Here is a 14,567-nt window from a genome sequence, read left to right on the forward strand (position 1 = left end):
TATAGTAGATAAAGGCTGTTAAGATATCAATCAACGTTTCGAGAAAGGAGTGTATATATTAGGCCGGGCGAAGCGGTTTTATGCGCTGGTTGAATTGAAGCGGATAAGTTTTTTACTCGGCTGGTCGCGGCAAGAAATTACGTGTCCGATACCGAGTACAACTGTATCCAAGACCGAGACACTCAATATGTGGTCTCGAGTACTACAACACTGGTTAAGCGCACGAATGCTTGCACAATTGCAACATTATAACGTATGTCATGAGCCAGTCAGTGGATACTGTTACAAAACATGAATACGTCATTCACGTTCACTAGGAATTTGGCGCGTAAATTAACTACGTTAAAAATCTTTATTTTTGGGACACCTTATGCCATCCTTTGATTGGCCAAGCATACCATCAGTCACCATTTAACCGCACCTATCCCCACCCCCATCCAACCACTGGGTTTAATGTGCTATATGTTTACTACAGTATTAGTAATAAGAGAACGTCACTCTACAAACTGTGAACTCAACCACAAAATATAGCTCTTTAGTTTCATTGAAGAAGAGAACCTACATTCCAACATGCCCAAGAGAAAGGTATGTAGAGCTTAGATTAGTATGCGGATATACTTTTTGCCCGTATAAATCAGTCTGATATTATGAAGCCTTCGAATTTGTTCACTCTTGTAAAAAAAACTATTTGAAATAATTATTCGATTTTTTTGGTTTGCAAATATCGCCGTATTTTCCAGAATTTAGAATGTATTTTGCGATTTATTTAAGAGGCGTAAACAATCTTGTCTGAAGCCAGACTGGATCTCCATGCTATTGAAACCACAAGCAGCCATGCTTTGCAGTTCCCATCCCATCCATCTCGAACACAGCGAAACAAAACGGATGCCTTTTGACAGTTAGAGCGTGTAAATCGGCACCGAGGGGGGTATAGTTTTTACTTAATAAAAAAAAAAATCCTCGATAATTTCATTTTAAAAGACCGTCGCAAATATTAATTATTTCAATGATTTCTTTGTTCATCGCGTTAAATGGGTGCTATTCCCCCTTATCACCAGATGGCGCAACACAATTGATTCTGCCCCTCCCCCTTATACATTTGGCGAAAACCGATGAAGACTAATGCCCCACTTAAAAAAAGTAATGGTGCAACTGCTTCTGCTACTCAACGCATATAATTTGAAGCGCTTGTCTAGAATGAGTAGAGGCTGTCTGTTTGGGCAAAGTGGAGGCTATTGCCTATGTTTGCAAGGGGCTAAGTAAGTTTGTCAACTTGCAGTTACTCATTTTAGACAATAGGTAAATATTCAGCGATATTATGTTGGGAAACAAAAGCATGCATATCTATCATCTTAAATAATGTATTTTTCATACATTTTGCAGGGAGCTGATGGCGATGTCAAGGAGGAGGTAAGTTATACACACACTGAATATCACCCTTGTTGAATAGGCTACAGGTTGTAATCTTCACCATGATTAAAATCCTCAATGGTGATCACTGGTGATTTTATCAAATTATTTGAGAAAATACTCCCAATAGTTAAAAGATAATGCATTCTTGAAATAGGGAAATATTCAATTGTCTGCATTATGAAAATACATCAAGCATCCTCATTCAATTCCTTTAGAAATGTTGTCACACACCTTTGAGTGGTATTGTTATTTTTCGTTACATTAGCCTTCAAGGAGATCTGCACGGTTGTCATCGGTGAGTAAATTCTTTTTTATATTTGTAATTTTTTACAGCTTCCTTTTGGAATTGTAATTCTTTGATAAAGGGCATAAGCACAACTTTTTAAAAATCTATAATGTGTTTTATGTCCTGTTTCATGGTATGCAATTCATTGCTTTGAGAACCAATATAGTCTGTATTTTTCAGAAACCAGTACCTTCAAAACCATCACCAAATCCAAAAAAGCCAGCTAAGGTAATATTTACCTGCTTTCAATATCTACTCATTTACATGATTAAGTATAATTATGCATATTGTGTGTTTAATATGTCATTGTGCTCTTTCTGGCACATTCCCATATTAAATGTTTAGACAATTTCTTGATTCCGAGGTGCCAGGCAGAGACAATTTGACATATATGCATGTATATTGACCCCACAGAAAGAAAAAGAAGTAAATAACAAGAAGAAGGCGAAGGCAGCAGCGGTCGGGGAGCCTAAAGAGGAGACCCAGACTGAAAATGGCGAGATCAAGACAGATGAAGTATGTCATGCCATATCAGTGATACACGGTCTCATTTCTTTTACCAAGGTTGAAGGTTGATGTTTTTAGTTAGTCGTTGTATCTTACTATTTCTGTAGGCAAATCCATCTAAAAGCATTAATCATTCAGGATTCTCAGTGTGTCACAGTGAATGGCTCTTTTGTCACCTTACAGGTAGAGACTCCAGATGAGAAGACTGAGTAGCACTACTCCCGTCCATCCAATCCCCTCCCTTGTATGGCCCCCAAGTCTCATATGTTATCCCTAAAACATCCATTACCTTAACAGAGGAATATTTTTATCAACAATTTTGTAATTGGTACAGGGTTTTAGCTCAAAACACAGCTAAATATGGAGGATTGTTCTGTTGTGCAGTGGTCATAAAGTGTTTTTAAGCAAACATAATTACGGTTTTGTTTATTTATTAGTTTTGGTACCTTGTTGGGACTTTAAAAAATAATGCTGGATGGCAGACTAATTGCAGGTGGTGTAGTGTCACATTGTAGGTTCGCCAACTCAGAACATTTCACTTTTGTAGGTGGTTGTATTTTTATTCTTTATGTACAGTGGTTTTTCTTTGGGAGGTGTTTACTTATTTTCAATTTGATTGTCTGTAAGCAATTTTGGAAACATTTGAAACATTCCAGGCTTAAAGGACAATTTCACAATTTTTCAACTTCATATTCATAATCTCGAGGACCACCGCAACAACATGTGAAAATTGCTAGTTTGTTTTGTTGTTAAAAAATAGGAATATTTTCAATGACCCCATCAGTGTGCATGGTGTGATTTTAACAAATGAGTTACCATCATTAGCTACTAATTGGACACTTCCTCAGTTTTTTTATCACAAAACATAGAAACCTCACATTTTCACATATGTTGATGTTGTGCTGGAGATTAAGCAGAACATTTTTTAAATTTCACTAATGTGGGCATACCTGCTTTTTAAATAATCTTGCTCTGAATTATTTTGACACAAATGATTTAAACAGAGGAAGAGGCTTGTTGGAAGTTGATTATACTTTTTGAAACAAATGTTGGGATTTTAACACTGAAAATTAATCTATTGAAATATGCAGCTGTGTTCCCACTGAAGTTCTGGATATTTAATTGGAATTTAATAAAATAGTAATTTCTCATGAGGTTGCGCAAGGTCTCATGACTTTACGTGTCATTATTACTGTATCATTACCATATCTAAACTCAATAGTAGACCATCTAGCCAACCAGTTGTTCTGATTGTTATTGTGGTATGTATATTATTGTAATACTGATATATAGTTAACATTCTTATAACAGATTCTGGTCAAAGGTAGCATTTTACAACCTGCTGGATTTGGCGACATGTCGCAGTCACTATTTGCTGACCAAAATAAAAAATGAGACTGAAAGGACCCTAGGTATCGTGCCAGCACAAATAACCACAAAGACATGATCTGTCTTGCAAAAGCATGACACTTTTCAGTTCTATACATTATGATTGTTTGACATGCAAATTTGTAATCATGCTCCAACTAGTAGCTTTATGGTAAGTTTTGTGCTTGTCTGAAAAGAACCCTGTACTGCTGCTTGGAAGTTGCAACTATTTTAATATTTTGAGGTATATGCTAAACCAGTTCAGCTTGTGCCATGTAGTGAAGGCAAGAAAATAGAACTTACTCATCACAAGAAAAGTATAATAGCCTTACTTGTTTGTTTATTTGAAATTATACTGAACAAAAATACAGTGCATTCGGAAAGTATTCAGACCCCTTGACTTTTTCTATATCCTTCTTTTAAATTCCCTCTATATACACGCAATCTCCCATAATGACAAAGCGAAAAGAGGTTTAGAAATGTCAGCAAATGTATATAAGTATTCAGACCCTTTGCTATGAGTCAAAACAGCTCAGGTGCATCCTGTTTCCATTGATCATCCTTGATATGTTTCTACAACTTGGAGTCCACTTGTGGTAAATTCAAGTGATTGGACGTCAATCAAATTTATTCATAAAGCCCTTTTTACATCAGCCGATGTCACAAAGTGCTATACAGAAACCCAGCCTAAAACCCCAAACAGCAAGCAATGCAGATGTAGAAGCATGGTGGCTAGGAAAAACTCTCTAGAAAGGCAGAAACTGAGAGAGGAACCAGAGGTGGCCAGTCCTCTTCTGGCTGTGCCAGTATATGTAACTGTATATGGCCAAGATATTCATAGATGGCCAGCAGGGTCAAATAATAATCACAGGTTGAGGTTGTAGAGGTTGCAACAGGTCAGTACCTCAGGAGTAAATGTCAGTTGGCTTTTCAAAGCCAAGCATTCATAGTTAGAAACAGCGGGTGCGGTACAGAGAGTCGAAAACAGCAGGTACGGGACATGATTTGGAAAGGCACACACCTGTCTATATAAAGGTCCCAGAGTTGACAGCGCATGTCAAAGCAAAAACCAAGCCATGAGGTCGAAGGAATTGTCCGTAGATGTAACGGTTTTCTAGTGGTGATGAAAGAGAGTCGGACCAAACTGCAGCGTGTCGATTGCGATCCATGTTTAATATACCAAAGAAAACACGAACTTACAAAAAAAACAATAAACGAAACCGAAACAGCCTATCTGGTGCAAACTAACAACGAGTACACATAGGACACTAAGGACAATCACCCACGACAAACTCAAAGAATATGGCTGCCTAAATATGGTTCCCAATCAGAGACAACGATAAGCACCTGGCTCTGATTGAGAACCACTCCAGACAGCCATAGACCTTGCTAGACAACCCACTAAGCTACAATCCCAATACCACCACCAAAACCCCAAGACAAACACACCACAATTACAAAAACCCCATGCCACACCCTGGCCTGACCAAATACATAAAAATAAACACAAAATACTTTGACCAGGGCGTGACAGAACCCCCCCCCTAAGGTGCGGACTCCCGAACGCACCTCAAAACAATAGGGAGGGTCCGGGTGGGCGTCTGTCCATGGTGGCGGCTCCGGCGCGGGACGTGGACCCCACTCCTTTAATGTCTTAGTCCCCTCTCCCTTCGTCCCTGGATAGTCCACCCTCGCCGCCGACCATGGCCTAGTAGTCCTCACCCAGAACCCCACTGGACTGAGGAACAGATCGGGACTGAAGGACAGCTCGGGACCGAGGCAGCTCGGGACTGAGGGGAAGCTCGGGAGTGAGAGGAAGCTCAGGAGTGAGAGGAAGCTCAGGAGTGAGAGGAAGCTCAGGAGTGAGAGGAAGCTCAGGAGTGAGAGGAAGCTCAGGAGTGAGAGGAAGCTCAGGAGTGAGAGGAAGCTCAGGAGTGAGAGGAAGCTCAGGCTGGTAGATAGATCTACCAGATCCTGGCTGGCTGGTGGTTTCAGCAGATCCTGGCTGACTGGCAGATCCTGGCTGACTGGCAGATCTGGAAGAGTCTGGTTGACTGGCAGATCTGGAAGAGTCTGGTTGACTGGCAGATCTGGAAGAGTCTGGTTGACTGGCAGATCTGGAAGAGTCTGGTTGACTGGCAGATCTGGAAGAGTCTGGTTGACTGGCAGATCTGGAAGAGTCTGGCTGACTGGCAGATCTGGAAGAGTCTGGCAGACTGGCGATGCTGGGCAGACCGGCGGCGCCGGGCAGACTGGCGGCGCCGGGCAGACTGGCGGCGCCGGGCAGACTGGCGACGCTGGGCAGACTGGCGGTGCTGGGCAGACTGGCGGTGCTGGGCAGACTGACGACGCTGGGCAGACTGACGACGCTGGGCAGACTGGCGGTGCTGGGCAGACTGGCGATGCTGGGCAGACTGGCGATGCTGGGCAGACTGGCGATGCTGGGCAGACTGGCGATGCTGGGCAGACTGATGACGATGCTGGGCAGACTGGCGATGCTGGGCAGACTGGGGGCACTGGCGGCGCTGGGCAGACTGGCGGCACTAGCTGCTCCATATAGGCTGACAGCTCTGGCGGCTTCTTACAGACTGACCGCTCTGGCGGCTCCGTGCTGACTGGCAGCTCCTTGCAGACTGGCAGCTCCTTACAGACTGACAGCTCCGTGCAGACTGACAGCTCCGTGCAGACTGACAGCTCCGTGCAGACTGGCTGCTCCATGCAGACTGGCTGCTCCATGCAGACTGACAGCTCCGGCTGCTTCATGCAGACTGACAGCTCTGGCTGCTCCATGCAGACTGACAGCTCTGGCTGCTCCATGCAGACTGGCTGCTTCATGCAGACTGGCAGCTCGGGCTGCTTCATGTAGACTGACAGCTCTGGCTGCTCCACGCGGACCGACAGCCCCGGCCGCTCCATGCAGACTGACTGCTTCATGCAGACTGGCAGCTCGGGCTGCTTCATGTAGACTGACAGCTCTGGCTCCTCCATGCAGACTGACAGCTCTGACTGCTCCATGCAGACTGACAGCTCTGGCTGCTTCATGCAGACTGGCAGCTCTGGCTGCTCTATGTAGACTGACAGCTCTGGCTGCTCCATGCGGACTGACAGCTCTGGCTGCTCCATGCGGACTGACAGCTCTGGCTGCTCCATGTAGACTGGCTGCTTCATGCAGACTGGCAGCTCGGGCTGCTTCATGTAGACTGACAGCTCTGGCTGCTCCATGTAGACTGGCTGCTTCATGCAGACTGACAGCTCTGGCTGCTCCATGCAGACTGACAGCTCTGACTGCTCCATGCAGACTGACAGCTCTGGCTGCTTCATGCAGACTGGCAGCTCTGGCTGCGCTGAACAGGCGGGAGACTCCTGCAGCGCTGTGTCGGAGGAAGGCTCTGGCTGCGCTAAACAGGCGGGAGACTCCGGCAGCGCAGGAGAGGAGAAAGGCTCTGGCTGCGCTAAACAGGCGGGAGGCTCCGGCAGCGCTGTAGAGGAGGAAGGCTCTGGCTGCGCTAAACAGGCGGGAGGCTCCGGCAGCGCTGTAGAGGAGGAAGGCTCTGGCTGCGCTAAACAGGCGGGAGACTCCAGCAGCGCAGGAGAGGAGAAAAGCGCTGGCTGCGCTGAACAGGCGAGGCACACTGAAGGCCTGGTGCGTGGTGCTGGAACTGGTGGTACTGGATCGAGGACACGCACAGGAAGCCTGGTGCGGGGAGCTGCTACCGGAGGGCTGGGGTGTGGAGGTGGTACTGGATAGACCGGACCGTGCAGGCGCACTGGGGCTCTTGAGCACCGAGCCTGCCCAACCTTACCTGGTTGAATGCTCCCGGTTGCCCTGCCAGTGCGGCGAGGTGGAATAGCCTGCACTGGGCTATGCAGGCGAACCGGAGACACCGAGCGCAAGGCTGGTGCCATGTAAGCCGGCCCAAGGAGACGCACTGGGGACCAGATGCGTAGAGCCGGCTTCATGGCATTTGGCTCGACGCTCAATCTAGCCCGGCCGATACGCGGAGCTGGAATATACCGAACCGGGCTGTGCACCCGCACTGGAGACACCGTGCGCTCCACAGCATAACACGGTGCCTGCCCGGTCTCTCCAGCCCCCGGTAAGCACAGGGAGTTTGCGCAGGTCTCCTACCTGGCATAGCCATACTCCCTGTAAGCCCCCAAGAAATTTTTGGGGCTGACTCTCGGGCTTCCATCCGCTCTGCCGTGCTAGCTCCTCATAATGCCGCCTCTCTGCTTTTGCTGCCTCCAGCTCGGCTTTGGGGCGACAATAATCTCAGGCTCATTCCAGGGTCCTTTACCGTCCAATTCCTCCTCCCATGTCCATAACTCCAGGTGGTGCAACTCCTTTTCGGCTGCTCCTGCCTGTTGACACGCCGCTTGGTCCGTTGGTGGTGGGTGATTCTGTAACGGTTTTCTAGTGGTGATGAAAGAGAGTCGGACCAAACTGCAGCGTGTCGATTGCGATCCATGTTTAATATACCAAAGAAACACGAACTTACAAAAAAAACAATAAACGAAACCGAAACAGCCTATCTGGTGCAAACTAACAACGAGTACACATAGGACACTAAGGACAATCACCCACGACAAACTCAAAGAATATGGCTGCCTAAATATGGTTCCCAATCAGAGACAACGATAAGCACCTGGCTCTGATTGAGAACCACTCAGACAGCCATAGACCTTGCTAGACAACCCACTAAGCTACAATCCCAATACCACCACCAAAACCCCAAGACAAACACACCACAATTACAAAACCCCATGCCACACCCTGGCCTGACCAAATACATAAAAATAAACACAAAATACTTTGACCAGGGCGTGACAGTAGAGCTCTGAGACAGGATTGTGTCGAGGCACAGATCTGGGGAAGGGTACCAAAAAATGTCTCAAGCATTGAAGGTTCCCAAGAACACAGTGGCCACCATCATTCGTCAATGGAAGAAGTGTGGAACCGCCAAGACTCTTCATAGAGCTTGCCGCCTGGCCAAACTGAGCAATCGGGGGAGAAGGGCCTTGGTCAGGGAGGTGACCAAGAACCTGATGGTCACTGACAGCTCTCCAGAGTGGCTCTGTGGAGATGTGACAACTTTCTCGAAGGACAACTATTTCTGCAGCACTCCAATCAGGCCTTTATGGTAGAGTGGCTAGACGGAAGCCACTCCTCAGTTAAAGGCACATGACAGCCCCCTTGGACTTTGCCAAAAGGCACCTAAAGGACTCTCCACACTATAAGAAACAAGATTTTCTGGTCTGATGAAACGAAAATTGAACTATTTTACCTGAATGCCAAGCGTCACATCTGGGGGAAACCTGACACCATCCCTATGGTGAAGCATGGTGGTGGCAGCACCATGCTGTGGGGATGTTTTTCAGCGGCAGGGACTGTAAGACCAGTCAGGATCGAGGGAAAGATAAACAGAAAAATCATTGATGAAAACCTGCTCCAGAGTGCTCAGGACCTCAGACTGGGGCAAAGGTTCACCTTCCAACAGTACAACTACCCTAAGCACACAGCCAAGACAACTCAGGAGTGGCTTCGGGACAAGTCTCTGAATGTCCTTGAGTGGTCCAGGCAGAGCCCAGAGATGAACCTGATCGAAAATAGCTGTGCAGTGAAGCTCCCCATCCAGCATGAAGCTTGCGAGGATCCGCAAAGAATGGGAGAAACTCCTCAAATACAAGTGTGTCAAGCTTGTAGCGTCATACCCAAGAAGACACAAAAAGCATATTTCTCTCAAATGATGTGCACAAATTTGTCTATATCACTGTTATTGAGCATTTCTCCTTTGCCAAGATAATCCATCCACCTGACAAGTGTGGCATATCAAGAGGCTGATTAAACAGCATGATCATTACACAGGTGCACCTGCCACAGATTATTCAAGTTGAGGGAGCACACAATTGTCATGCTGACTGCAGGAATGTCCACCAGAGCTGTTGCCAGATAATTGAATGTTCATGTCTCTACCATAAGTCCCTCCAACGTCGTTTTAGAGAATTTGGCAGTATGTCCAACCGGCCTCACAACCGCAGACCACATGTAACAACTCCAGTCCAGGAATTCCACATCCGGCTTCTTCATCTGCAGGATCATCTGAGACCACCCACCCGGATAGCTGATGAAACTGTGGGTAACCGTCTCAGAGAAGATTAGCTGTGTGCTTCCCCATGGTGACGGTGGGGTTATGGTGTGGCCAGGCATAAGCTACGGACAACGAACACAATTGCATTTTATCAATGGCAATTTGAATGCACAGATGTACCGTGATGAGATCCTGAGGCCCATTGTCGCCCCATTCATCCACCACCATCACCTCATGTTTCAGCATGATAATGCACAAGACCCATGTCGCAAGGATCTGTACACAATTCCTGGAAGCTGAAAATGTCCCAGTTCTTTCATGGCCTGAATACTCACTGTGACATGTCACCCATTGAGCATGTTTGGGATGCTCTGGATCGACATGTAAGACAGCGTGTTCCAGTACCAACTATATGTCCAGCAACTTCGCACTGCCATTGAAGAGTGGGACAACATTCAACAGGCCACAATCAACAGCCTGATCAACTCTATGCGAAGATGTGTCACCCTGCATGAGGCAAATGGTGGTCACACCAGGTACTGACTGGTTTTCTAATCCACGCCCTACTAGTTGTTTTATAAGGTATCTGTGACCAACAGATACATATCTGTATTCCCAGTCATGTGAAATACATAGATTAGGGCCTAATTAATTTGTTTCAATTGACTGATTTCCTTAAATGAACTGTATGTAACTCAGTAAAATCTTAGACATTTCTGCTTACCACAAGCAATGCGTGTTAATGTTCAGAATGAGCGGCGGGGCTCTTAACGAAACTCCCCCATACAGAAGAGGCCTTCATCCAATGACTTTTAATCTTATATGTCATGTAATGGAACTGAGAGTAATAATGATCAAGGACTCAGTACTGTATGACCTGCCCTCCAAAACCAGGTGGTATGGACACCAAGTGGCGCGTGCTGGAATTGCAGATTTGCTCTCATTGGTCGCCGGAGGGCGCTAACAAAGCACAAGGCGGTGAGATACAGCTAGCTAGCTAGCTTGAGAAAGGAAAAGGCCGAACGCTGCTGTGGAAATAATTATTGTGGCTATTCTACAAATACACATTAATGAATCAAATGTCGGTGTTCTTATCAAGTGATGGCAGAAGAACAGTGTTCAGAAATCGAAGCTGGTGGGTGCTGAGTATTTATTTCTCTATTAAAATATGAACGCAAACACTGTTTAGGGCTTATATTAGTTAGCCTAGCTAACTAGTTAGCTAATGTTAGCTGGCTAGTTAGCTACCTGGATAGCGTAGCTATTGAATGGCTAATTAATGCGCCTCTGCATTTTCAGAATTGTATTACCTCATTGCTAGATTTCTCCAGTCGGGACCGTGTAAAAAATCGGCACAGGTACGAATGACAAGTTATATCAAGAACTTTGATAGCTACAATTGCTAACTAGCTAAATAGGACTGAATGTGTGATAAATACTAGCAACTGTCTCTCCATAGATACTGGTTGAGGAACTAGAAGAGTATGAGGTAAGCTGCGCCGCTCTCGTCTGTATTAGCTTGTTCTCACGTCTCGTTTCCGCGATATTGACTGCTTTCTATTTTTATTGGCATGGTATACTTTTATTGAGAGAGCCATTAACAGTATATCAAATACATTATTGTATTTGTGGTTTGAGGCAATTATTTAACCGCATGTCTCCCTTCTAGTTGATCCCGAAACGATGGAGTTGGGACGGCAAACAATACAAACGAAACTTCCAAGACTGGGTGAGTGTTATTATAATAAGTTCTTAATCTAATCAGTCCAGTAACAGTTTTCATTAATATAGGTACGTTTTTATATCAATATTTCCCGGCTTTTAAATCTTTGGATTTAATTGATGGATGATAGTGTGTTATTTTCACACCAACTGTGCATTTTAGTAATAGCCGGCATTTGATTACTTAATTTCTGACCAAATATATCAATTTTATTGCGGTTTTGTGTGTGCAAAGAGGAGGGGTTAAACGAGGGCAAACAGAACGAGGCTGTACAAAGGCTTGGAGAACGTCAATCTTAGCATACAGCCAATGAAATCGCAGTTACTATTTGAGCCAGCCGGGGAGAAGAGAAGGATGGTGATTCTGATTGGCCTTGGCTGTCGAGATCGCTCACTTTGTCTGACTGTGTGTACTAACTAAATTCATACAGGCAACAACTACCTGTTTACAACTGTATGACTTGTTATAGAGGGCATATTAATGTCATGTTTCACCCCAGGATTTTTTCGCATTCTTTGGGGAGAACCCTGAATCCAAAATGTGAAAACAACTGCATTTTTGAAGTCAAGATCAAATCAAATTGTATTTGTCACATGCACTGAATACAAGCGGTGTAGTAGACCTTACAGTGAAATGCTTACTACAAGCCCTTAACCAACAATGCAGTTAAGAAAACATTTACTAAATAAACTAAAGTAAAAAACTTTTTATTTATAAAGTAACACGATACAATAACAGAGGCTATATACAGGGGGTACCAGTAATGAGTCAATGTGTGGGGGTACAGGTTAGGCAAGGTAATTTGTACATGTAGGTAGGGGTAAAGTGACTATGCATAGATAATTAACAGTGAGTAGCAGCAGTGTAAAAACCAAGGGGGGGTTGTCAATGTAAACAGTCCAGGTGGCCATTTGATGAATTGTTCAGCAGATTGATCTCTCTTCAACATCAGATGTACAACTTTTCTGTTTACACTATCCTTACGTTAGCTAAGTTAGCCTTTGATGTGGTGTGACCAAAGCCACATTCCTGGGGTGGATTCAATACGACAAAACGGGGTTCAGTGTTTAATTCAACGGAAACGGTACTGAACGACCCGTTGAGCGGTGCAATTATGGTTGCACGAGTTTTGCGATTTCAATGGTCACATCCATATTGAGCAGGCCACACCCACCAAACAGAAGCAAATGTACCTCAAGAAGGCTGTTGAAGAACGATGCGCACCGTCTTTGGGAAACATGGTGTTCAGTACAAACTGTCACGCAATGTAGCAAATGTTGAATTTAACTATACTCAACAAAGATATAAATGCAATGATTTCACAGAGTTACAGTTCATATAAGGAAAGCAGTCAATTGAAATAAATGAATTTGGCCCTAATCTATAGAGTTCACATGACTGGGCAGGAGTGCAGCCATGGGTGGGCCTGGAAGGGTATAGGCCCACTCACTAGGGATTATTATTACAGACAGAAATACTCCTCAGTTTCATCAGCTGTCCGGGTGACTGGTCTCAGACGATCCCGCAGGTGAAGAAGCCGGATGTGGAGGTCCTGGGCTGGCGTGGTTACATGTGGTTCTGAGGCGAGTTGGACGTACTGCCAAATTCTCTAAAACAATGTTGGAGGTGGCTTATAGTAGAGAAACTATCATTAAATTATCTGGCAACACCTCTGGTGGACATCCGTTCAGTCAGCATGCCAATTGCACATCTGTGGTGTTGTGGCAAACCTGCACATTTATAGTGGCCTTTTAATGTCCCCAGCACAAGGTGCACTTGTGTAATGATCATGCTGTTTAATCAGCTTCTTGATATGCCACACCTGTCAGGTGGATGGATTATCTTGGAAAATGAGAAATGCTCACTAACAGGGATGTCAACAAATTTGTGCACAACATTTTAGAGAAATAAGCTTTTTGTGGTATGAAACATTTCTGGAATCTTTTATTTCAGATCATGAAACATGGGACTAACACTTTACATGTTGTGTGTTCACCTATTAGCGTACCGTAAATACCACAGTATATAGACAAACAAAATAAGGATAGAAATTCTAACTATAAAGTTAATTCTTGCAGGGACATGGTGAGGGAGAGCCATTGTCTTTACACTATACAACTCATGGGGTGGGTATATGGTGTAGATGCCCGGAGGTAGTATGGGAGACATCTCTCGAGATTTGAATTTAACTCTGTCTCTTTACACTACGAAAGTTTCTTTCCTGGAACTAGTATGTGTCATCAAAGTTGTGAAGTGTAAAGCAGGACTGGGGTCCATTCGAAGGCAGGAAGTGATTTTAATTTAAAAATCCAAAATTGAAAACATTTTGAAATAAATGGCTTTTACTCCTCCATTTATTGAAGTATTTTAAAATAGATGGTGCTTTTTCGCATTTTGAATTATTTAAGTTTACTTCCTAAAAATTGACTGCTTTCCATTCGAATTGACCCCAGCCACGGTGTAAAGAGGCCTTAATTTGGAGTTCATATTTTGTGCTCACACTGCACTTTCTGACCTACCGTGTGAATGTTTTACTGACAGAACATAACATCTAACTTATGATGATGAGTCTTCACTGTATAGGTAGTAAATGTAAGATATCTAAGTGGCTAGGGATATGGTCCTATTCCGGTATATTGATGTTGCTTTGATGACGTTTCACTACTGATTCCACTCACACAGGTCTATCTGATGACTGTTTTCCCTCATGTGTCCACAGGTGATCTTGAACCAGCACATCCCTGCAGACTACCTGCTGAGAGTATGCCAGCAGATAGGTCCTCTCATAGACAAGGAGGCCCCACCTAGTGTCCCTGGGGTCCAAACCCTCCTTGGTTTGGGAAGGCAGTCTTTGCTTCGCACAGCTAAAAGTGAGCCCCCGTCTCTTCACTGTTTCTCTCTCTCTCTCATCATCAAAGACTAACTAATGTCATAATCCCTACATAGGTATTTGGTTACACAGATGCAGAATAAATGTCCCAGGTCATACAGTCTGTAATGCTTTAGAATCATGCCTTCCTTTTTGTCTGTTAGGTTGTAGCCACACAGAATGGAGCGGAACTGCTGTTGCTGCGCTCCACCGGGGTCGACCCCCAGAACCCCCAGTCAGCTTTGGGAAGCCCCCGAGCATCGGTAAGCTGTGCTTTCAAAAGGAAAATTGCCAAATTCTGGCAATTAAGCC

General features: G+C 44.8%; 2 protein-coding genes across 3 annotated transcripts in view; both read left to right on the forward strand.

Annotated features, from left to right (window-relative positions):
- The first annotated feature begins 409 nt into the window (after positions 1-409).
- Positions 410-3,374, forward strand: LOC112250230 (non-histone chromosomal protein HMG-14A-like). The gene is made up of 6 exons (XM_024420194.1): positions 410-585; positions 1,384-1,410; positions 1,679-1,708; positions 1,880-1,927; positions 2,114-2,215; positions 2,390-3,374. The coding sequence occupies exons 1-6, from the start codon at positions 571-573 to the stop codon at positions 2,417-2,419; spliced, it is 252 nt and encodes an 83-aa protein (XP_024275962.1). The 5' UTR covers positions 410-570; the 3' UTR covers positions 2,420-3,374.
- Positions 3,375-10,627: 7,253 nt separating this feature from the next.
- The window catches only part of LOC112250229 (bromodomain and WD repeat-containing protein 3-like), a 30,261-nt gene continuing 26,321 nt past the window's right edge, over positions 10,628-14,567 (forward strand). For both annotated transcript variants that reach the window (XM_042309133.1, XM_042309134.1), the window contains exons 1-6: positions 10,628-10,798; positions 10,963-11,021; positions 11,123-11,152; positions 11,333-11,392; positions 14,106-14,256; positions 14,420-14,518. In XM_042309133.1, coding sequence (XP_042165067.1) covers positions 10,765-10,798; positions 10,963-11,021; positions 11,123-11,152; positions 11,333-11,392; positions 14,106-14,256; positions 14,420-14,518 — 433 coding nt within the window. In that variant the 5' untranslated portion in view covers positions 10,628-10,764. The remainder of the gene's footprint in view (positions 10,799-10,962; positions 11,022-11,122; positions 11,153-11,332; positions 11,393-14,105; positions 14,257-14,419; positions 14,519-14,567) is intronic.

The sequence above is a fragment of the Oncorhynchus tshawytscha genome, linkage group LG30 (genome assembly GCF_018296145.1).
Source record: "Oncorhynchus tshawytscha isolate Ot180627B linkage group LG30, Otsh_v2.0, whole genome shotgun sequence".
Lineage (NCBI taxonomy): Eukaryota > Metazoa > Chordata > Actinopteri > Salmoniformes > Salmonidae > Oncorhynchus > Oncorhynchus tshawytscha.